The following is a 25,144-nucleotide window of genomic DNA, read 5'->3' as shown; positions in this document are numbered from 1 at the left end:
ATATTAGCAATATAAAAATTACAACTATAGGAAAACCTTCAACGCTTAAAATTAATTGATAACCAAATTATTAAAAACCAATTAAATAATTACTACAATCTATTATCTGAAAGAAACACGTTAGTTAGATTCCTCACCTTAGAATATCCCCAGGCGTCAGACTGGATCCGGAAGATTTTTCGTCAGCAATACCCCTTGCGCGTCGCTAGGCGTCGTCTGCGGCTCCGCGTCCGTCGTCGGCGTCGTGCGCCGGGATGACGTCGTCGGAGTACTTAGACGCCGCCCTCGCGCGCTGACGTCAGTTCTTCTTTTTTCCGCGCCAGTAAGCGCAGATCCGGGAGAGCTACCCCTTTTAGTCTTTTTTGACTAAATCTTTTTGATCATTTTTGATCCTTGTCTGTCGACATCTGGTGCCGGTAGGATGCCTGGGTTCAAGGCTTGCGAAGATTGTCATCGACTGATGTCGGTGACCGATCACCACCGCCGGTGCCTCTACTGCTTAGGCCTCGACCACGACGCGGAGTCGTGCAACGACTGTCAGGCCCTGACTTCGAAGGCTAGGCGGGAGCGGTCCCGCAAGCTTCTCGAGCTTCGCCACTCGGCTCCGCGTCGTGCGCGATCCCGGTCCAGGAGGAGGTCCAAGGATCGCTCGCGGAGCCCTAGCCGACGCCACCATCGATCGTCGGGCTCCAAGTCGTCGGGTAAGTCCAAACACTCTAAGAAGTCCAAGCGGCGACATCGCTCTTCGGACTCCCCTCGCCGGTCGCGCGACTCGGCCGAGGGTCCAAGTGGTTCCACCCCCGCGGCTCCGGCGGAGCCGCAGGTGCCGCGTCCGCCCCCATACCTTCCGGTCCCTGGGGCTGACGCGGCGCCGGCGGAGATCAGTGCCTTCCTCTCGGCCATGAGGAGCCTGGCCCCGCCGTCGACGCCCGCTGGCGCGCCTTCGGGCCCCGCGGACTCGACTGGGTGACCTCGCGTGCCGGCGGCTCCGGCCCCGGCGCCGTCGACGACTCCGGTCTCGACGCCGCAGGTCCCCGCGGGGCCCTTGCCTGGGCCCCAGTCGACGCCGGTTGACCTTGTCACTCCTCCACCGGCGCCGACGCCTGAACCACCGACGCCGTCACCGGCGCCACCGACGCCGACGCCTGTGACGCCGACGCCCCGGTTTAGCCCTCATCCGGACCCGACGCCGGCACGGCGTCCGCCGACGCCGCATCCGACGCCGCTTGAGTCCTACCATCTCTACAGTCCGGTTCCGATCATTCCTCCTGTTTATCAGGAATCGGAAGAAGGGGGCGACTGGGAGGGGTTCGAGGACCCTCTGGCTGTTCAGTCACAGCTTTCTCAGGACTGGGCAGATGAACTGGGGGAGGCCAGCGGGCTGGACACCTCGCCAGACGCTGGATTCACTTCTCCTCCGACCGTGGCTTCGGAGGAGGGTGCAGCATTTTCTGTGGTGCTGCGCAAGGCGGCTGCGGCCCTTGGGCTCGAGTTGCCTGCCGTGGCTGTGAGGACCAACATCCTCACTGAGGTGCTTCAAACCTCAGCAAGCTCCACTGAGCCTCTGTTGCCGTTCAACGAGGCCCTCACTGACGTTCTGCAGGGCACCTGGTCCAAGCCCTCCACAGTTCCTCCTGTGGATAGGAACGTTGCCAGGCGCCACCGCCCTGCTCCGGGCGACCCCAGTTTCCTGTCCCAACACCCCACCCCCGAGAGTCTGGTTATCCAGGCCTCTACTTCCCAATCCTCCTTCCCGACCGCTCCGCCGGACCGGGATTCCAAGAGACTCGAGCAGTTTGGCAAGAAACTGTTCTCGTCCCTTAGTTTGGGCCTGCGGTCCTTAAATACCGCCTGTCTCTTGGACCGTTATTCCCATTCCCTGTGGGATACGGTGGAGGACGTGCTGCCCCTGTGTCCGGAGGAGGTCCGGACGCGTCTTACCCAGGCTTTGGCCGATGGGAGGGATGCAGCACGGCACGCCATAAGATGTGGGCTTGACACCACGGACTCGCTAGGTCGGGCGATTTCCACCACGGTGGCGCTCCGCCGCCACGCCTGGATGCGGTCCACGTCATTTTCCGGGGATGTCCAGAACACCCTCATGGACATGCCCTTTGATGGCACTCGCCTGTTTGGTGAGAAGGCGGACAGTGCGCTGAACCGCTTTAAGGACTCCCGGGCTACGGCCAAGTCCTTGGGCCTCTCGGCTCCGCGGGCGCACACCTCCGCTTTTCGCCCCTTTCGTGGCCAAGGAAGGGGCGCCTCCTCACGTCCGCAAAGCCACCAGCCGCAGAACCAACCTGCGCGCGGTCGCGGACGTGGCTTCCGCCGTGGCGGAAATGGAGGCCGACGTGGTCAGCCCACATCCACCCCGGCAGCATCCGCCTCAAAGCCTTCCTAGTCCGAGCTTTCAGGCCCATACCACGCCAGTGGGCGGCAGAGTTCGCCATCACCTGCTCCACTGGCGGTCCATAACATCGGACAGGTGGGTGCTGCAAATCGTCCGAAGGGGCTACTCCCTCCCCTTCGAGACGACCCCTCCAGCCATGCCACCGCAGCACCACCGTATCTCGGGGGATCATTTGGATCTTCTCCGCGAGGAAGTTTCGGCTCTCTTGGCCAAGGGGGCCGTCGAGCGCGTTCCGAGTCCAGAAGTAGGTCGTGGTTGTTATTCCCACTACTTTCTGGTTCCCAAGAAGGGCAAGGGGGGCCTGCGCCCTATCTTGGACCTCCGGAACGTCAATGCCTTCCTCCGAAAGGAAAGGTTCAAGATGCTAACGTTGGCTCAGGTTTTAGCTGCCCTAGACCCTGGAGACTGGATGGTAGCGTTGGACTTGCAGGACGCATATTTCCATATCCCCGTCCTGCCGGCCCACCGGCGTTACCTGCGGTTCACGGTGGGCCAAGAGCACTTTCAGTTTACCGTGCTCCCCTTCGGCCTCACCAGTGCCCCTCGGGTGTTCACGAAAGTGATGGCGGTGGTCGCAGCTCATCTGCGCAGATCAGGGGTCCCAGTCTTCCCCTATCTCGACGACTGGTTGTTGAAGGCGGGCTCGCCCCAGGCAGTCGTCTCCCACCTCCAGACTACGGCGGATCTCCTGCATTTGCTGGGGTTTTCCATCAACGTGCCGAAGTCACACTTGAGTCCCTCTCAGAAGCTCCTCTTCATCGGAGCGGTTCTCGATTCGGCGCAGTTCCGGGTCCATCCACCGGAACAGCGGGTCCGGGATATACAGGCCCTGATTCCCATCTTTCGGCCTCTATCCCGGGTTTCGGTCAGGCTAGTGTTGCGGCTTCTGGGGCTGATGGCCTCCTGCATCCTACTAGTGCATCACGCCAGGCGGCGCATGCGGGCTCTGCAGTGGGACCTGAAGTTTCAGTGGGCCCAGCATCACGGCAACCTGTCCGACCATGTCTTGATCTCGGAGGGTACTGCACAGCAGTTGCAGTGGTGGCTCACGGACCGCGAGTGGGTCAAGGGCAAGAGCCTCTCCCTTCCCCAACCGGAGCATGTCGTAGTGACGGATGCGTCCCTCCTGGGATGGGGTGGCCATATGGGAGAGGCGGAGATCAGAGGCCTCTGGTCTCCGGCGGAGTCTCGTCTCCACATCAACCTGTTGGAGTTGAGAGCGATCCGGCTTGCACTGAAAGCCTTCCTTCCCTCTGTCAGGGGAAGTGTCGTGCAGGTGTTCACGGACAACACCACCGCCATGTGGTACTGCAACAAACAGGGCGGGGTGGGGTCGTGGACCCTTTGTCAGGAGGCTCTGCGCCTCTGGACATGGCTGGAACACCAGGGCGTCACCCTGGTGGTTCAACATCTGGCGGGCTCTCTGAACGCCAGAGCAGACGAACTCAGCCGCCGGTGCATGATGGATCACGAATGGCGTCTGAACTCCGAAGTGGTGCAAGGCCTCTTTCAGCAGTGGGGAGAGCCTTGGTTAGATCTATTCGCCACCGAAGAGAACGCGCAATGTCAGCAGTTCTGCACGTTGGAATTTCCAAGGCGGCACTCGCTCGGCGACGCTTTTCGTCACGAGTGGAGTTGCGGTCTGTTGTACGCCTTTCCGCCTATACCACTTCTGCCCAGAGTGCTGAAGAAGATCAGGCGCGACCGGGCCCAAGTCATCTTGGTGGCTCCGGATTGGGCACGGAGATACTGGTATCCCGAGCTACTCAGTCTGTTGACCGATCCCCCGATACGTCTGCCCCTTCGGGAGGATCTTCTGTCGCAGCAGCAGGGGACGGTCCTCCACCCGAACCTGTCCAGCCTCCACCTCCATGCGTGGAGATTGAGCGGCGGCAGTTGATGCCATTTGACTTGCCTCCTGAAGTCTGTGATATCATTCTGGCAGCCAGGCGTCCCTCCACAAAGTCGGTATACGCCTGCCGGTGGAACAAATTTGTGGCATGGTGCACAGCAAAGGCTGTGGATCCCCTTTCCGCCCCTCTTTCTGAGGTTCTCCTCTTCCTTCTTTCTCTGGCCCGGCAGGGCTCTGCCCTGGGCACCCTGAAAGGTTATCTTGCTGCCATCTCCGCCTTCTTGCGGCTTCCTGATCAGCCTTCTCTTTTCAAGTCCCCTGTGGTTACACGCTTTCTCAAAGGCATTACACACACGTTCCCTCCTGTCCCTTTTGTAATGCCTCAGTGGGACTTGAATCTGGTTTTGACATTCCTGATGTGCGCTCCCTTCGAGCCTCTTCACAATTGCCCTCTTCGTCTTCTAACTCTAAAGACTGCTTTTCTGGTAGCCATCACCTCGGCTAGACGGGTGAGTGAGCTCCAGGCTTTATCTTCAAAGCCTCCTTTTCTATCTGTTCATCCGGACAAGGTTGTCCTTCGGCCTCGTCCCTCCTTTCTTCCTAAAGTGGTGACTCCATTTCACCTTGGGCAGTCTGTCACCTTGCCCACCTTCTTTCCGCCTCCGCATCCTTCCAAAGAGGAAGAGAGGCTCCACCGTCTGGACCCAAAACGTGCGCTCTCCTTTTATCTGGACCGCACAAAACAGTTCCGGGTGGACGACCAGCTTTTTGTTGGGTACGTGGGCGCTAAGAAGGGGAAAGCTGTGCACAAACGAACCATCTCTCGGTGGGTCGTTTTGTGTATAAAAATCTGCTATTCCTTGGCTAAAAAGGACCCTCCTGTTGGGCTGCGCTTTCCTAGCCTTTTTCTGTAACCTGGTGTTGGTGATTTTAGGCCTCTGAGCACTTTAGCACTGGGGTCCAGTGTAAAGTGCGTGCGCTCTGTGTATGTTTTAGTGAGACTGACCAGCCCTCCCATAGGAATGCATGGGGGATCTGAGTGACTGTGTTAAGTCCTGATGTGAGAGGAGTGCAGGGTCGAGTTTGGTATGTGCGAACTCGTAAAATTGAATGCTGCGCGATGATGTGTGTGGCGTTACGGTGTCTAGTGTAGAAGTGCCACTTCTAGAAGCTAGCATGTCTGTGTAATAAATGTGCAGTGACTGTCTGGCTTGTGATTGGCTGGTGTGTCTGGCTCCAGGAGTCAGGATGGGTCTGCCCCGGTGGTGAATGGAGAGATCTGCATGTGATGGCAGGGAGGAGTACACCTGGGACCTGAATAGGGCTGGGCTTTCCCTCCACAATGCTGGCTCCACCCCCTGTGGTGCGTCTAATGTCCCTGGCCTGTCCTGTGAAAAGGGAGAGGGGCTGAGCAAAACAAATTGCTCAGGAACCAGTTGCATCTGGTTCGCCCTCTTCCCTGCACCTTTGGAGACAAAGGATTTGGTGTATGAAAGAGGGGCTGTGACCCCATGAAAATGTTCAGTGTGCTGATCTTACTGGGGCGTGCTGCTGCTGGGGGGCCCAGGGGAGAGCTGGCCTCCCTGGGCCCTGCATTGCCCTTCATTCCTAAGGACTCATTCTGTTTGATGCCTGAGGGCTTGTGCTTGTGGAGCTGGGACTCCTTGCGCCCTGTGTGCGCTTCATTTTTGATTCCCCAGGAAGAGCGCGGGCTGTGCAGTGCCGAGCTGCAGCCCCTGTCGGAGGGAACCCCCGTGGTAGGGATTCCACCGTGATACAGGACCGAGCTGGAGCCCACTCCGCTGGTTATGCCGCCAATTGATTTTTATTAATTAGCGGGTGCCCACCCCGCGATTGCGGCATTTTGATTTTATTCTATATGCGGGAGCCCACCCCACGTTCTACTGGCTGAGAAAATCACCACCGCGACCCAGAAGCCCGGCGCATCTGCTTGTTGGTGGGCGGGGCCTGCCCACGTCTTGGAGCCGGGAGGGCTCCACTTCCTCATTTGCCTTGGAGAACGGGTGCCCACCCTGCATAGCACCACGAGGAGGAGAAAAGGGAGACGGCCGCCGCGATCGCGCGACGACCCAGCAGCCCTGTGCGTCTGCTTGTTGGTGGGCGGGGCCTGCCCACGTCTTGGGGCCACGATGGCTCCACTCCCGCCTTTGCACCGAGGAGAGAGGTCCCGCCAGGATGAGGGAGTGCTGCGGTGGGTCGGCGGGGCACCCGTGACGAAGGGAGAGCCCTGCGTCCAGCAGCCCATGGTGATCGAAGCGGAGGGGGCGCAATGCACGTTGCGGGTGCCTGCCCCCCGCCGCATGAGATGAGTGGCGACGGTCCCAAGGGACGAAGAGGAGACTTTGCCTGCAAAGAGAGCAGGGAGTCCAGTGGAGACCCAGTGCATCCCAGTGAGTGGAGGCTGGGGTGGGAGCTGATATCTTGTACTCCCTGAGAGCAGTGTTCGTGTTGGGGCCATAGGGCATTGTAGGGCCTAATTGAGTATTCACAGCTACCCTGCGAGAGCGCAGGCAGCTGCAGCATTTTGGGGGCAATTTTATAAGGCAGTCCTGCGGGGCTGAGGAGGCACAGATGTGCCACGCCCCTTCATTATGTTTATTCCCAGCTGCCCAGCAAGTAGTGGGCAGCTGCACCGGTTAGGTCTTTCTTTTACTTTGGGGGACATGCCTGAGTTAGGAGTGAGATGCACTCCTTCGCCCCCTGACCCTCACAGCTGCGCAGCACTTGGTGCCAGCTGCAACGTTTAGGTCTGCGCAAAAGTGCGCACCCCTGACTTGCGCTGCATAGGCAGCGCGCCCTGACTTTTGGGACACAGGGCATTTGAGCCCCCTTATTGAGAAGGCCAGTTGGCCAAGGGGACTGTGAGTTGTGTAGGGCACCAGGCCCTAATGGGATTTATGATTAGGATGTCAGTGTCTAATGCGTTTAGACTTATAATGCGATTTTGGTGCTAGGAAATGTAATGTGTGTAGTATGTTTTACGCACTCTGTGTTATACCTCTAAATGTGGTCTTTTATGATTATGAGTTTGTTTTGCATATCATGGTTTATGCTAGTGTGATTATGTTCCACTGTGTGAGGTATGCCCCTAATGGAGTTAGACTTAGGAGGTTAGGGTCTAATGCGTTTAGACTTCTGAGATAATTGCATAATGTGTTTATGCTGGTGAGGTTGGCACAGAATGTAATTTGCGCCTGATGTGATGTTGTGCATAATGTAGTTTATGTTACAGGCTGATGCTAAGTACAGTGGTTACAAGTAGTTACTGGTTGTGTTCTATGTTTATGATAAGTTCTACATTTACTAAGTTCACTTTGTGATGGTTCTGACAGTGGTCCATGTGGCCCTGTCATGTGTACATAATCCCTTGTAAATATTGCCCAGTGCCAGTTGGCACAGTGTATATTGTGTGATTACTATTCTAATGTGTTATGAGAATACAAAGGCTATTTTTGATATAACCTTGTGTGGAGTTCCTTTTGTAGTGTGCCTGGGATGTTGTTGCTGTGTGCGTGCGCAAATGGCCACCGGGATAAGCCTGACTGCTCGTGCCAAGCTACCAAGGGGGTGAGCAGGGGTTATCTTTGGCGTGTAACTCCCTTGCCCTGACTAGAGTGGCGGTTTCTGCCTGTCTTTGGCGCAAGCCTTAGCCAACCAGAAATCCCATTTCTAACAGTCACCATCACATTGATTGCAGTAGCAAAAGTATTTTTAGGTTCTGATGAAAACCTGGATCAAGGTTGATCTAAGGGCTGAAACATGTAGACATTCTCTTTGGACTCTAGCAGTTATTATTTCAAACTGTATTTGCACCTGCGTTTTAATCTTGTCACCTGGACAGTGTTTATTAAAGTGGTTTTGCTGTCCGGGTAGATAATTTTAGTATCTGCACAATTTTTCACTTGCACTGCAACCATCACCACTAAAATCATTTGCAGTATCATATTGAAGGGATCTCTGTTAATAAACAATTGTTCTGGCACTAATTATATTCTTGCAGGATTTGTGAGCCTCTTGCTCACTAAGGTTACAGCCCTCGGTTGTCTTAGGGCTCTGCAACTACAAATGGATCCCAAATGATGATACATGCTACTTTGGTGGCTGATGGGATTTATTTTTTACATTATGAGACTTTTTCTGACGTTATGAATTGCTCTACTGTTCTCTAAAGTGCTCGTTTGTCTAGACCCTAGATTTCTGTGGTTTTTTACATGTTGATATTAAGGGATTTGAAACCACTGGGTCTTTAAATATGTTTCCCTTGGACCCCCTGTTCTAATGTTTTGTTGTTTATAGCATACTGGAGGTACCTGGTGGGCTAGTTGTCCCGTACGAACCCTCAGGATTGAAGAGGAATTAATTCCCCAACTTAAAACACGCCACAGGGTGTGTTTGCAGACATGTCACCTCAGGCCCGCCCCCTTTCTTTACCATTGTGCATACGCGCCCCCTGGCGAGTTGTAAGTTGGGGAATTAATTCCTCTTCAATACTGAGGGTCCCTGAGGACCAACTAGCCCACCAGGTACCTCCAGTATGTGCCAGGGAGCTGCATTGCAGAGAGGTATTCAGAGGCCACGCCCCTTTTTACAGCTCTGTGGTGCTTACTGGAGGTACCTAGTGGATTAGTTGGAGCTTAGGGACCCTCAGGATTCAAGTGGACTTAATCTCCCAAATTAAAACGGCCACAGGGCTCGTTCACACAGTGGGGAAGGGAGGGGATGGAGCCTGAGGTGACTTGTGCAAACATGCCCTGTGGCGTGTTTTAAGTTGGGGAAATAATTCCCCTTCAATCCTGAGAGCCTCTGGGGGCCAACTAGCCCACCAGGTGCTTCCAGTAAGCGCTACTGCGCTGCGTTGCAGAGAAGTGGTCCATGCCGTGCCCCTTTTTACACCTCTCTGCAGCGCAGCTCTGTGGCGCTACCTGGAGATACCTGGTGGGCTAGTTGGACCCAAGGGACACTCAGGATTCAAGGGGACTTTATCCTCCAAATTGACACGGCCACAGGGTGTGTTTGTTCACATGTAACCTGAGGCCTCCCCCTCCCTTCACCAGTGTGTAAACGCGCCCTGTGGCCCGTTTTAAGAGGTAGTTTTAATACCCCTGCCCTATTATGTACTAGGGGCTTACAGAGGAGGACATGGTAATCACAGGGGTACCCTGACACATAGTGTTTCCTAGTGTATGTAGGTTTTAACTGAATTCTAAGTGTCTTTTAGCATAGCACTGGCTCTAGGACTGGTTAGTCAGAGTCAGTTACCACCAGTACCAATCTGAAAAAGTTGAGGGTACAGGATGATTTTGCAACAAGCCCTATTTCTGCTCCTCTGTTTTTTCTTCCTGCACATCTTCCTTCTTCCTGCACTTTTCTTTGTCTTTGAGGACTTCTGTTGCTTCTTTCTACATTTCTTTTGCTTCTTTCTGTGTGTTTTTTCTTCTTTCTTCACATGTCGTACCTCTGTAGGCATTGATAGAAACTAGCATTTAAAAAACCTTAGAAATTTACTGAAAAAACCATAGGTTTCAGGCACGTTATAGTTACAAATTAGCATTTAAAAAACCTTTGAAATTCACTGAAAAAACCATAGGTTTCAGGCGTGTTATAGTTAGGAGTTAGCATTTAAAAAACCTTAGAAATTCACAGAAAAAAACGTAGGTTTCAGGGGCGTGATAGTTAGTTGGACATTTCACTCGTACAAAACCATAGAAATTCCCCTGGTACAGTTAGTTCAGCTAAATTAACTCGCGCGCCCGCAATGCACTGCTGATGACGTCACATATTACATCACTCATGACATGGTCAGTGACATCACGCATGACATCACTGATGACATCTCAAATGACACCACTGATGACATCATCCTTGTGATAGAGTGGCAGACCTCCTCTCACCCTAATATAACCTTTGATACACACACTCAAAAATAGAAACTAACATTATCAAAACAATGGACATACCAATACCACTTACAACACACCTATTCAGTAATTCCAAGATCTACACACACACATCCACTCATTCACCAACAGTCCTATACAGTCACTCATACATGTACTCACTCATCATATGTACTCATACACCTATACATCCTGTTACACAGTGACACTCATCCATAGAGTTACTCACACACATAGTCACACATACAAACTAAGTATCAAACATCCATTAGATTGCATATACAGTTATAGACACACCACCACACTTACTGCCACAGAAACTTACACATACTTACTCTCTTAAGCAATCACTTATAGAAACACATACTAATTTATACAGGAACTCTTCCAATCTCTCACTCTCACATATACTCACTTATATACACCAATACTCACATATACAAGTTTAAAACATATGTAGTTACTCATAAAGACACTATTGAGACAGTCATTCACTCACTAACACACCCATACACACACTCATCCACCCATACAGTCCTGCACACATGTTGTCTTCAACACATACAAACAGTGAGTCACTCATTCATGCATCTATGCACTACGTAATACCCCCCACTGAACCATACAGACACTCAGGCACTCATACTGATACTCAAAAAACCAACTAATAACCCATATAGACACTCATGTAGCTACTCGCCAACCCATGCAGCCAATTATACACAAAGTGAGAGACTGATACAGATATTTACATATTTAAACAGTACTCACTAACCCATGTATTCCCTAAGATACACTTAATCAGTCAGTTATACAATCAATTTTTCAAAGAAAAAATCATCCATTTAGAAAATTATATACCCATTTATTCTTCGACCTTGAGATATATATATATATATATATATATAAAACATATTTAATTTTCTGAAAAACACATTCACTGGATGATGTCATCAATGATGTCATCAATGATGTCATTGGTGATGTCATTTGAGATGTCATCAGTGATGTCATGAGTGATGTCACATACACAAACACACAAACATAAACACAGTTGTTTACAGAGAAAGCTCATGCACACATGTTCGAGGCATTTTAGGGAATACCCATTGCATAATTCCCAAACACCCACAGGCTACCCGTTTAAAAAAATGTATTGACAATTTCCCCAGATTTTATAGAATGTACGACATAACTAAACTAAAGTTTGAGTTATGATACCTTTCGTCATTAGGGCAAGTTTGTCAGCTATAAATAAAAGAGGCTAGATTGAAATGCTTGTTAGCAACTGTTAAACTGAGCTGAGTCTTCCATTTACTGTAGTGATGTATGTCACAGACTGCACATTACTTACACAAAATTTTAGCCTCCAAACGGTTCACTGATAGAATATCGATGTAATAAATATAGAATGCAAAAATATTGACTCCCTAACAGCTAAGTACAAAAATATAGATAATAAGATAAATATTAAATGTGTTAAATAATAAAAATTAAGGGGTAGAAATTACTATTCCCACTCCAGTGAGTGCAACAGAAGGGAAAGGGTTGGATAGCTGAGGGTTTAAAATTACTATTCCCAAACCAGTGAGTGCAGCAGTAGGAGGAAAGGTTGGATAGCGGAGGGGTAAAAATTACTATTCCCACCCCAGTGAGTGCAACAGTAGGGAAAGTGTTGGATAGCAGAGGAGTAAAAATTACTATTCGCACTCCAGTGAGTGTAACAGTAGAGAAAGTGTTGGGTTGCAGAGGGGTAAAAATTACTATTCCCACTCCAATAATTGTAATAGTGGAAAAGTGTTGGATAGCGGAGGGGTAAAAATTACTATTCCCACTCGAATGAGTGCAACAGTAGGGAAAGTGTTGCAAAACAGATGGGTAAAAATTACCTTTCCCACTCCAGTCAGTTCAAACAAAATATTAATAATAATAAAAATATTTAAGAAACTAAGGGGGTCATTACGATGGCGGAAGGAACACCACCGCCAGCCATGCAGTTGCGGGCCTTCCATTATCGGACCGTGATTTTCCTTCTGTCACATTATGATGGCGGGGGAATCTAGACTGCAACCGTGGCGGATGCAAAGACTGTCCACCACAGAACCGCCAGAGGCAATCATTACGATTGCCTGGCGGAGCGGTCTGCATTCATAAAATGGTGGCGGTACCTAGCAGGCACCGTCTGCCAAATTAGGATGCTGTCTTCAGTCAGCCTTTCCATGGCGGCAAAACTGCCATGGTAAAGCTGGTGGGCATTGGTTTCAGGGGCCAGTTGCGGGCCCCTCTTGTGTTGGGGGGAGGTGTGGGTGCACTGGGGGGGGTACCCATGGTACCTCCCTACACTTCACTGCAGCAATTGGCAGGCACCGTGTGGTGCCTGCCACGTAGTGCAGTGAAATGCACAACATGCATTTTGGACATCGCGGCGGGTGCTGCAGTCAGCAGCACCTGCCGCATTGTTAAAGTGCAAAATGCGACAGCTATGGTGGCGGTCGCATCCTAATTGGGTGTGTGGGACCGCCGCATGTATTGCAGACGGTCCCAGTCACCACCACAATAGCGGATGGACTCTAGTCCGTCCGCCATCGTAATCGGTCCCCAAATACATTAAAAAATATATAAATATGTTAAAAATTAAAATAGAGATATATGTAATATAAAAAAGTTAAAAACATATTATAACGTTAAATACGTATGACAAATACCTACAAATATTATATCAAATAAAATAAAAAATAATTTTCAAACTAATACATATTTTTAATTAGAAATTATTTAGAAATAAAATCATGAATAATTTCATACATTTACTTTTTCTATTTCCTACCCTATAACACCACACAGTTCACACCCCACATCTAAATAAAAAAAATATATATATACCTCCTTAATTAACATAATTAAGTACCAATTTAAGCAATATTGTTAATTAAAAAACAAATTAAAACTCATAAAAATTAATAAACTTCCCACACTTTACCCCTATAAGCCCCACAACCAACAGCTTGATTTAAACTGTAAAACAATTAATTACTTACACAATTAATACTTATTTTCAAGTAAAGAATTAATAGTATTCAACAACTAATTATAAAGTAAGTAAAATTAATTCACTCCCCACACTGCACCCCTATAAAAGTAATACCCACACACAAAAATAAACAATTTAAGCAATATTGTTAATTAAAAAACAAATTAAAACTCATAAAAATTAATAACCTTCCCACACTTTACCCCTTTAAGCCCCACAACCAACAGCTTAAATTAAACTGTAAAACAATTAATTACACAATTAATACTTATTTTCAAGTAAAAAATGAATAGTATTCAACAACTAATTATAAAGTAAGTAAAATTAATTTACTCCCCACACTGTACCCCTATAAAAGTAATACCCACACACAAAAAATAAACAATTTAAGCAATATTGTTAATTAAAAAACAAATTAAAACTCATAAAATTTAATAACCTTCCCACACTTTACCCCATAATCCCCACAACCAACAGCTTAAATTAAACAGTAAAAAAATTAATTACACAATTAAGACTTATTTTCAAGTAAAAAACGAATAGTATTCAACAACTAATTATTAATTAATTAAACATAAATTACTTCCCACCCTTTACCCCTATAAACCCCACAACCCACACCTAAAACAAATTACTCATTTATCAAAATTAATTAACAATGAATTAATTAAAATTAATTAATAACTAATTAATAATTAACTACGAATAAATCTCTTCCCACACTTTACCCCTATAAACCCCACAACCTGCACCTTAAACAAATTACACAATTACCATAATTAATAATCATCAAATTTGGTAAGGGTACAGAGAGTCAGGAAAGTTAAATCAGGAGGCCGGGCCTTTTGCATAGCAGCCCCCCGACTCTGGAACACACTCCCACTGGATATCAGACAGATAGACAATCTGACGCAGTTCAGAAAAAAGATCAAAACCTGGCTATATCCTCGGGCCCTCGACCAAGCCTCCTGCTAATTCTGTCTGGCAGGGGCTCCTTGTTCACCCAGTACACACTCTAACTTAGCGCCAGTTTACCCGTAGGGTGTCAGTAGCGCTGTATAAGCAACTATAATAATAATAATAATGATCAATTAATTAATTAATATTAATTAACAACCAGTTAATAATGAATTACAAATAAATTACTTCCCACAGTTGACACTATAAAATCTCAAGTAAAGAAATATTCTTAAATAGAAAATATTCATTAATTTATTATAATTAAATTACTTCCCACCCTATTCCCCTATAAACCCGCAACAGAACTAAAAAACGCAAACTTTCTTAAAATAAAATAAATAACTACTAAAAATATAACACATATATTGAAAAACATAAACACTACCACAAAAAAGCATACATCACATACATTTAAAATATAAACTAAAATACATAACACTAATTAAAAAATTGATATTTAAAACAACGATATTTTTTGCAAACTATATTAATAACTTCTATATTTTTTAAAACAATATTTCTTACCTTAATTCGCTATTCTTGATCACAATATTCTTGCTGAAAACATTTCTGTGTCACAATATTTCCAACTTGATATTTGTGTAAGTCCACATTTCCAACTCAATATTCTGTCTGAATTCCAGTCCCCTTAATCCACTTTAAGATCTTCTTTGGAACTTCATACACAGGCACAAACACATACAAAAAGAGTTCACAATCACACAGGTAAACACTTTCAGTAACACAGAGTTGACGGATGCAAAAACATACCTAAGCATGCATACTCACACATTCATAAACTCAAACATCCACATTACATCACACTCATATACTCATGAATAAGAATTCTAGCTCACAGGCACATAGTCCCTCCCAGTGTTTGTGTGTGTTTATCAGGAAATTGAGTGGGCTGAGTGAATAAGGTGAGTGGCTGAGTAGGTGAGCAGGATGTGTGTGTGAGCAAATGGCTGTAGGTGATTAGGGAATACATGTGTATCTATACGGACATTAATTTTATGCATCTCAGAGGCTCATGTGCGTGGCTGCATATGTCTTTTAAAAATGTCTATGGGCCATATGTAGGTACAACGTGTTTTGCGATTCTCTAATTGCAATTTTTAGGGAATCGCAATTAGAGAATTGCAAAACGGAATGTAGGTAGGATTAGCAAAATATTTTGCGATTCCCACCTATTCCTTATTTGCGAATCCCAAATTGAGATTCGCAAATAAGGAATACCTTGCCATTCATTCCTATGGGCTAGAAGACCCATAGGAATAAATAGGAAGACATTCTCAATTTGCGATTCTCAATTAGAGAATCGCAAATTGAGAATGCAATTTCAAGGTTGCAAGGGTGTCAATAGGACGCCCTTTTGCACCCCTGAAATAAACATGTGTGCACATGTGGTGCACATACATGCGCTAAGGGCATGTATGTGCGCCACATGGCACTTTGAAAAATGCAAAAAAGTGCATTTTTCAAGGAAATCGCAAATTACCACCAACCTGAGGTTGGTGGTAATATGCGATTCCTTAAGCCAAAATTGCACAACTTGGGTGCTTCCTACATTGCATTTAAGGAATCGCAATTCTGATGGATACATCTGCCAGTGGATTCCTCACCTTGTGAAGATCCCCTGCGCCAGCAACATTCGGAAACTTTTGTAGCAGTCCACGCCGATGGGGCCGACGACGACGTCACAGAGACATGGCTCCGCTCGCGACTCCGCTGACGTCACCGGCTCCATAAGAAGACCTCGTCGGCGTGATGACGTCAGTTACCTTTTTTCCTCGCCGTCGAAGCCAACGGATTTCGGGAATCGCTGTTGTTAGCGTCGTTGATACTTTGTGTATTTTCGTTGTTTTTCCTGTCTTCTTTGAAGATGTCGACAAAGAAGTCTGGGTTTAAGCCTTGCCGGGAGTGTGGCAAGCATATGTCCATCACTGACCCACATGAGGACTGTGTGTGGTGTTTATCCTCGGACCACGACGTGGATGGCTGTACCAGCTGCCGAAAGATGAGCATGAAGGCTCTGAAGGAACGGGAGGCAAAGCTCTTTATTGCCAGAATGAAGAAGGACAAGAGAGGGAGAAGGAGATCGAGATCGAGGTCTCGATCGAGCTCGGCGTCGAAGTCGACTTCGGGGCATGCTTCTCGAGCTAAGAAGCACAAGAAAAAGAGAAGACACTCCTCTCGGCACCATTCAGATAAGAGCACGGCGCCGAAGCCGAAGTCACCTGCTCGGCATCGAAGGGACTCTGTTTCACCTTCTCCTGTGCCGGGTTCGCCTGCTGTTCCTTCATCTCCGGAGGTCTCTTTGTCTCCGGCTTCGCCAGTTCCAGCCCGGACTCCGACGCCGGTTCCATCTCCGGCTCCGGTTCCGTCTCCGGCTCCATCTCCGGCCCCGGAAGATCTTCAAGCCCCGGGTGAGCCTGCGACGCCATTGATTCCACCGTCGGCACCGGTTGGCGCGAGTCCGGTGGGGCCTGGCCAGTATCCTGCTTTCCCTGGGCCAGGTCAGGACCCCTCGCATTACTTAAATGCGATGTATGGGGTATTTGTTCGTGCCATGTATGTCCCTGGTGCACCTGCGGGTCTGACGGGTCCTTTGGCATTTAACTTAGGGGTGCCGCAAGTGTATCCTCAGGCCCCTTTCTATCCATTTTATCCAGCGACGCCGTCTTGGAATCCTCCGGCTCCGAGAATGTCGACGACGCTTCCATCCTCGCCGGCTCCGGCTCGACCTCGTTCGATGCCGATGGCTCTGCCGGATCCACGGTCGACGCCGGAACAGGCGCCGTCGGAGTCGATTACGGCGCCGCCGACGCCGAGGATTCGAATTCGCTCCAGAAGGGAGACTCAAAGGATTGATGAGGAGCAGAGATACCTTCAGGAGGAAGCGGAAGATGGAGAATTGGTGGAGTCGGATGAGGTTTTTGATGAGCTTAAGGAGGCTAGTGGCTTGGACCTGTCTCCTGAGTGGGAGATTACTCCACCATCAGATGAGCCATCCAAGGACGTTGCACCCTACCATGCAGTCATAAGGAGAGCTGCGGAGTTGCTTGATCTCCAACTTCCAACAACGGAGTTTAAGTCGAACATCTTGACTGAAGTCTTGCATTCTCCCACAGCGGTATCAGAGCCTTTGCTTCCATTTAATGAGGCCACTGTAGAACCTGTGTTGGAGGTGTGGCGCAAACCTTTTTCTGCTCCTGCGGTGTCTAAGACTATCGCTAGGAGATACAGAGCGGCCCCAGGGGATCCAGAATTTTTGTCGTCTCATCCATCGCCTGAGAGCTTGGTAATTCAGGCGGCTTGTTCTGGGAAGTCTAAAGGAGCTTTTCCACAGGTTCCTGGGGACAGAGAGGCAAAAAGGCTGGACCAGTCGGCAAAGAAGGTGTTTTCATCAGCCAGCATGGCTTTGAAATCGACTAACGCCACATGTCTTTTGGGACGCTATGTACATGCGCTGATGGATTCGGCTAAGAAACTGGTGCCGAAGCTACCTGATGAGGATAGATCTGGTTTTAACGACATCTTGGCTGATGCTCAGGCGGCTGCGCGGCAAGTGATCCAAAGTGGGCTGGACACTGCAGATTCTGTGGCAAGGATCATGGGGTCGTCTGTTGCAACTAGAAGAGGTGCTTGGTTGAGAACTTCGGAGTTCTCTCAAGATGTGCAAGCAACCCTATTGGATCTACCGTTTGATGGGTCTGGCCTGTTTGGAAAAAAGGTAGATGCTGCTCTGGAAAGATTCAAAGAGAGCAAGCCAACTGCTAAATCTTTGGGACTCCAGTCTCAGTCGAGAGGGTCTTTTAAGAGGTACAGAGGTTTTGGAAGGACATATTTTCGGACCTATAGGCAGACTCAGCAGCAGCAACAGCTGCAGCAGCAAGGTTCCTCGTCGAGAGGTTACAGAGGAAGAATCAGGGGTCGCACACGTGGCCGTCAGCTCTCCTCCTCCTCTTCCTCTTCCTCAGCCCCTCCCACCACCGCAAAACAGCCCTAGATCCGCCATTCCGGATCATGCTGGTCCAGTGGGGGGCCGGCTTACCCATTTTCTACAAGATTGGGAATCAGTAACTACAGATCTCTGGGTTCTAGATCTTGTGGAAAATGGGTATGCCCTTCCCTTTCGGAAATTCCCTCCAAATTACCCTCCTTGCCAAGGGGCTTGCTCGGAGGACCACCGTCTTCTCCTGCAGGAGGAAGTCCTGAAGTTGTTTCAGAAAGGTGCGATAGAGGTGGTTCCAGAGCAGGAGAGGGGTCAGGGATGCTACTCCCGGTATTTCTTGATTCCGAAAAAGGACGGCAGATTGCGTCCGATATTGGACCTCAGAATCTTTATCTAAAACAAGAGAAGTTCAAGATGCTCACCCTTGCTCAGGTTCTTCAAGCGCTGAATCAGGAGGACTGGATGGTGTCCATCGACTTGCTGGATGCGTATTTTCACATCCCAATCCTGAAGTCGCACAGAAAGTATCTCCGTTTCACGGTAGGGTCGCAACATTATCAGTTTGCGGTCCTCCCGTTTGGTCTTACTTCTGCACCTCGGGTCTTCACGAAGGGGATGGCAGTGGTGGCAGCCCATCTCAGAAGGTCAGGGGTCTCGGTTTTCCCCTATCCGGAAGACTGGCTGATCAAGGCGGAGTCTCCAGTGAAGGTGCTGCATCATCTGCGTTATACAACTCAACTGTTGTTCAACTTGGGTTTTTCGATAAATGTGCCCAAATCTCACCTGGTGCCCTCTCAGCGCAACCTGTTCATAGGTGCGGTACTGGACACTACTGTTTGTCGAGCATTCCCTCCTCCTCAAAGGATTCTCGACATACAGGAAATGATTCCTTTATTTTACAACGGAGCGGTTGTTCCGGTCCTGAAGGTCCTTCGCCTGCTCGGTCTGTTTGCTTCTTGCATTCTGTTGGTCAACCATGCATGCTGGCACATGAGGGCGCTCCAGTGGTGCCTCCGCAAGCAGTGGTATCAGCACAAGGGAGATCTCAGGGAGTCTGTGAGGATCTCCAGAGAAGCTGCGGCGGATCTATCTTGGTGGGGCATGGAGGGCAATCTGTCTCAAGGAAAGCCTTTCCATCTTCCTCCATCGGTGGCCACAGTGATAACGGATGCATCCACCTTAGGGTGGGGTGCTCATCTGGGGGATCTGGAGATCAAGGGTCTTTGGTCTCCAGAGGAAAGGTTGCTTCACATCAACCTTCCGGAATTGCGGGCGATACGTTTGACGCTCAAGGCCTTCCTCCCTTTCCTTCGCGGTCAGTCTGTTCAAGTCCTGACGGACAACACTACCGCGATGTGGTATATAAACAAACAGGGAGGAGTGGGGTCTCTTTGTCTCTGCAGAGAGGCCCTGCATCTATGGTCCTGGGCTCAGGACCATCAGATTTGTCTGATGGCAAATCATCTGGCCGGGGTGCTGAATGTGCGTGCGGACAGTCTGTCGGCAGTTCTCCGCCGACCACGAGTGGAGGCTCCATCCGGAGGTGGTTCATCACGTCTTTCGGACGTGGGGAACTCCTCGGGTGGATCTATTTGCCACCCGCGAGAACGCGCACTGTCCGTTGTTCTGCAGTCTCCAGTGTCCGATGCAGGGGGCGTTGGGGGACGCGTTTCAGCTGAGTTGGGGCTCACGACTCCTTTACGCATTTCCTCCCATACCCTTGATTCCTCGGGTTCTGAGGAAGGTTTGCCAAGACCGGGCCCAAGTCATATTGATCGCCCCGGATTGGCCAAGAAGGGTGTGGTACACAGATCTTCTCCACCTCTCCTCGGGCCCTCCGCTCAGTCTTCCTCTAAGGGCAGACCTCCTCTCGCAGTCGGAGGGGCAGGTTCTACACCCCCACCTCCAGAGCTTACACCTTCATGCCTGGAGATTGAACGGGGCAACCTGAATTCTTTCTCTCTCCCGCCGGATGTAGTGGATGTTATTTTATCGGCCAGGCGACACTCCACCAAATCTATTTATTCATATAGGTGGTCTAAATTTGTTCTCTGGTGTGGAGAGAGGTCCATTGATCCTTTGAAGGCTCGTCTGTCTAATATTCTACAGTTTGCCCTTTCTCTTGCTCAGCAAGGCTTTGCTGTGGCTACTGTGAAAGGATATTTATTGGCTCTATCGGCTTTCCTTTGTTTGCCGGATCAGCCGTCGCTGTTCAAGTCACCTATTGCTCTTCGTTTTATAAAGGGCCTTACAAACAAGTTTCCTCCTACTCCCTTTATTGTGCCTCTATGGGACTTAAACCTTGTACTAACCTATCTTATGGGTTCTCCCTTCGAGCCCTTACACAAGTGTCCCTTGAGGTTGTTGTCCTTTAAGACAGTTTTCCTCGTTGCAATCACCTCGGCAAGGAGGGTAAGTGAGCTTCAAGCTCTGAGTTCAAAACCCCCGTTCTTGACCATTCATGCTGAACGAATGGTACTCAGGACCAGGGCTGCGTTTTTGCCTAAGGTGGTAACTCGCTTCCATCTGGGGCAGTCCATTACCCTTCCTTCCTTCTATCCTCCCCCTCACCCTTCCAAGGAGGAGGAGAGACTTCACCGCTTGGACCCTAAGAGGGTGGGGAGCTTCTACCTGGACAGGACAAGGGACTCCAGGATTGATGACCAGCTCTTTGTGGGCTTTGCTGGCTGCAGGAAAGGTCGAGCGGTGCACAAGCGCACCCTTTCCAGGTGGATTGTCTTGTGCATCAAGATATGCTACTCCCTAGCTGGTAAGGAGCCTCCGGAGGGTTTGAGGGCTCATTCTACCAGAGCAAAGTCTTCCACATCTGCCTTAGCTAGAGGTGTTCCGGTGGAGGACATTTGTAGGGCGGCAACTTGGGCCTCTCTCCACACCTTCGCAAAGCATTATTGCTTAGACACCGAGGTGAGGAGGGACGGACATTTTGCTCGTTCCGTCCTTCAGGATTTTCTGGTATAGAAGGGTGGACACCCTCCTCCGGGAGTGGGGACTGCTATGGAATCTATTCACAAGGTGAGGAATCCACTGGCAGATGTATCCATCAGAAGAACAAGTTACTTACCTTCGGTAACGCTTTTTCTGGTGGATACAGTATCTGCCTGTGGATTCCTCACTGACCCACCCGCCTCCCCGTTGTCCATCCTTCTATACCGGTATTTCCATGCCTGTAATTCTATTGATGGGTTTCAAATGTGTTTATCACTGTCAAAGGCATTATGTTATTTCTTGTGCTTTGTTATTTATTTTCCACACTGAGTGTGTTGATATGCATATTGTGTACTGTGTATACTGTGTATATATATTGCTGTCAGTCCGTTCCGTGTGCCTCGAAGGCACGGAAAAAAGGGGCGGAACTGACGTCATCACGCCGATGAGGTCTTCTTATGGAGCCGGTGATGTCAGCGGAGTCGCGAGCGGAGCCGTGTCTCTGTGACGTTGTCGTCGACCCCATCGGCGTGGACTGCTACAAAAGTTTCCGAATGTTGCTGGCGCAGGGGATATTCACAAGGTGAGGAATCCACAGGCAGATACTGTATCCACCAGAAAAAGCGTTACCGAAGGTAAGTAACTTGTTCTTTGGGATTCCTTAAATGCATTAGCAAAATAAGGAATCGCAAATTTTGCGATTCCTTATTTTGCGTGTGGGTTTTTGTGTGCTACATAGCAGACTGCCCAAATTGCGATCGCAAACGCCGAAATTCGGCGAATTTCAGCATTTGCGATCGCAATTTGCCTTCCTACATATGGCCCTATGTTCTTGTTTACCCCCATTGCATCAAGGCTTTACATTACTTCATGTGATGATGCACAAAGGTTGAAAAGCAATGAAAGATCTTATTCTGGTGGCCTTATTAGGATTAGAGTTTTGTCCACTGACCTTGACAAAAAATACTTTCTTCAATGATAATTCAACAGGGCATTTAGCATGGGCATCTGTTTGTGTCCGTATGATCCCAATATACATTTTATCTAGGGAGTTCGATCACCCGGTGTTAAAGTGTTCGAAAAGAGACAAACTATATTAACCTGTATATCTATTTATGTGACCATGTTTATCTTGAGCTCAATACATTCCATTTTGCTCTCAACATTGAACAACGTGTCATATATCTTGTCAATGATGTTCAACTGTTTATGTCCAGGGAGAACTTATTAGAGTGTTCTTTAGGATCAGTGCTTCTATTCTGTTATCCTGTGTATACCTTCCAACCACCCAATTATGAACCGTAATATTTTCGCTTCACTCCTTTAGGGCTGTTTTCTGACTCATTAAAAGCAATAGGCTGACTGACTTTTCTGGAAACTAGTGGAAATGTAAATATGAAAATTATTCTAAAAATGTCTAACCCTATTGGAGATGCAAACCACTTTATAGGAAGGAATGCTTTTCAAATGACCTGATTTATCCAGGTATAAAAAAACATGAGAGCATGGGCACTCTTAAGGACATCAATGCACTGACCTGACTTTCCATCTTCTACTCCTGACCTCACTACTGTATTTTCCTAGTTAGGGGTTGAAATTAATGTTTCTTAATACACCTCTAACAATTCTTCTTCATGTACAGCTGTTTGAAGGATGGAAGGACTGAGTCTCCTCCCTTTGGTGCTTGTGTTATGATGCCTATCCTTGATCTAGCTCATGTTGACTCACTTTGCAAAGGGCAGTGTCAACTTAATTGACAAGGCAGTGGGAATCTTACTTGGAATCAACAAATCCCTTTTCAGGAACCCAGAAACTCTAAACAGGATCATTATTGGGAGAGATCATGTGGGCAGAGGGCATGTGACCATTTAATCTAGGCAACTATTTCCCTTCAGATCACGTTCCAGACTATTTGTCCTCTGCATGATGTATTATTGCAATGCTTCTTTCCACACAAAATATAATTGAACAGATTTTTATGCACTGCGTTTAATGTGATGAGATTCCCATTTATGATTTTGATGTTGGTCACTTCTGGTTTTCGATGTCGGCTAAGTGCCAGCTGGCTTGAAGAGCAAAATTTTTAAGACAAAAAAAAATAGCTCATGTTTGAATTTTTCTTAGCCCATGGTTTGCATGTGTCTCATTTCTGCCTGAAATGGCCCAGTGGGAAACAACAATGGACTGGAATGTGGCATGAATAGTTACCAGTGACTCAGATACATTTATGAATTCAAACCTTCCTTCTTTTCATCCAAAATCATTTCATGCTTTTAAAAGCGCTGTATGATGACCATATGATTGCTTGTTTTTTTCTTGATCACAGAGGCCAGTGAAGGAACCGCCAGAGGAAGATGAAGCAATTAAAAGATTCGATCCTCTTCATCAATTAATTTTATTGTTTAGTAGAACTGCCTTGACAGAAAAATGGTAGGTGTTCTAAGCAGACATCATTTTCTAAAGGTATTGTTGAAAGATTACTTTTGCTTGTTTTATCACATGTATATGCAAAGTGAGGTAAAGTCATCACCCTATTTATTTGCAATATTCTGGCCAAATTTTGCACAGTTCCCCAAAATGACCACCGGCACAGTGGCAAAAACGTCTAGCCAAAAAGAAAAGGTCACCTTTTATGTGTATTAGAAGTTTGGATACATTTTATTCAGATTGGCAGGTAAATCTGTTCCAAAATTTTAGTGATCAAGCATGGACTACTTCCTCTTTGATCTTACGTAATTCTGACTGGGAGATATGATTAAGTGCAAGAATTAGATAATGTAACAATGGTTTTGGTATTTTATACGCTTTTAAACTACATTGACAGTGTCTAATTTACATTGGGCAAATAGCCATTTTGCCAAAGGCTTGCAAAGGCAATCATTATTGATTTTTGACAGCAGCACCCCAGTGATGTTAGAACATAGATATACAAATACAATACGCAGCTCATTAGCGGGTCAGTAAGTTATACATCATTGGTAGCCAAAGTTTTAGTAAGGCTCTTATTTCAAGTTTGGTGGAATGGAAGCCTTAATGCAAATTGGCAGGCTCTTGCCCCACCAAACCCACCGTTTATCTGATTTATTTAGAGGAGTTCAAAGCATCAGGTTTCTGCTGGCTGACACTCAGTTGGGTCTACAGCTGAATACATTTTTCCACCCTACCACAGCACCTTCAGTCAATGTACATCAGAGGGCCCATCCTATAAATGGCAATCTTTGCAATGTAAAGTTTGCCATTTTAGGATTGCTCAAAAAACATCTGGTGGGCCCAATCAGAAAACAATATAAATGATCACCAAGTCCTGTGAGAAAATTCCCAGAGCATCAGGTATATTTATTATATTTTTTTTCAGAACAAAAACCCTGCTTGAATGAACCAAGCATCATGGCACCCATTTGTTACTTTCCCCGCCCTCAGATAAACTGTCACTAAAGCAGTTGCCCTGAAGGCAGTGATATCTCTGCCAGGCGTACAGATAGCGATCTCACAATGTGGTAGGCATTCCTCCACCAGGGGATGGGAGGCCACACCCTTCATTGGCCTAGCAGGATGTAAAGCTACTGTCAGAGGTCAAAATGGCCTCCTAAAACCTTAAGCAAACCTGCTGGGGAATATTATAGGTTGGTATTTTACTCTATTGGCTCATCATCCCAGTATTAGGAAGCTGGCACTAAAGTTACTTCATTCATTTAACTTTGTGAAACATTTGGAAAAAAACTGCAACACTCCAAGTTGGTGTAGGGTTGTTTTTGTAAATCTGGTGGAATTGTTCAATATTTTGGTGTTTTATATAGTGGCAACACATCACATGTATGCTACTTTAAATTACCTTGTTATACAAAAATGGAGAAAAAGAAAGTATACTTTAAATCAGAAATGTGCAGGGGATGAACATAAGGTGTACTGTTTAGTGTGCATAGAAGATATCTGCATATTGATAACGGTCTGCCAGTGGGTTCTAGTGAGTTAAGGCAAGGTTATGTTGAAGTACTTGGGACAAGGGACATTTGTAGAGAAGCTGCAAGCAAAGTCAATCATGAGATAGTGGAAAGTGTGTGCTGCAGGT

The 25,144-nt window shown here is 47.8% G+C and overlaps 1 protein-coding gene across 1 annotated transcript in view; it reads left to right on the top strand.

The window, feature by feature from the left end:
- The window catches only part of RYR2 (ryanodine receptor 2), a 3,458,987-nt gene that overhangs the window by 2,861,850 nt on the left and 571,993 nt on the right, over positions 1 to 25,144 (top strand). The window contains exon 76 of the mRNA XM_085612346.1: positions 23,402 to 23,505. Within this exon, the coding sequence (XP_085468472.1) occupies positions 23,402 to 23,505 (104 nt within the window). The remainder of the gene's footprint in view (positions 1 to 23,401; positions 23,506 to 25,144) is intronic.

Source organism: Triturus cristatus, chromosome 6 (genome assembly GCF_964204655.1).
Source record: "Triturus cristatus chromosome 6, aTriCri1.1, whole genome shotgun sequence".
NCBI lineage: Eukaryota > Metazoa > Chordata > Amphibia > Caudata > Salamandridae > Triturus > Triturus cristatus.
The sequence above is the reverse complement of the archived record's forward strand: the minus strand, read 5'-3'. Positions and strand labels throughout refer to the sequence as shown.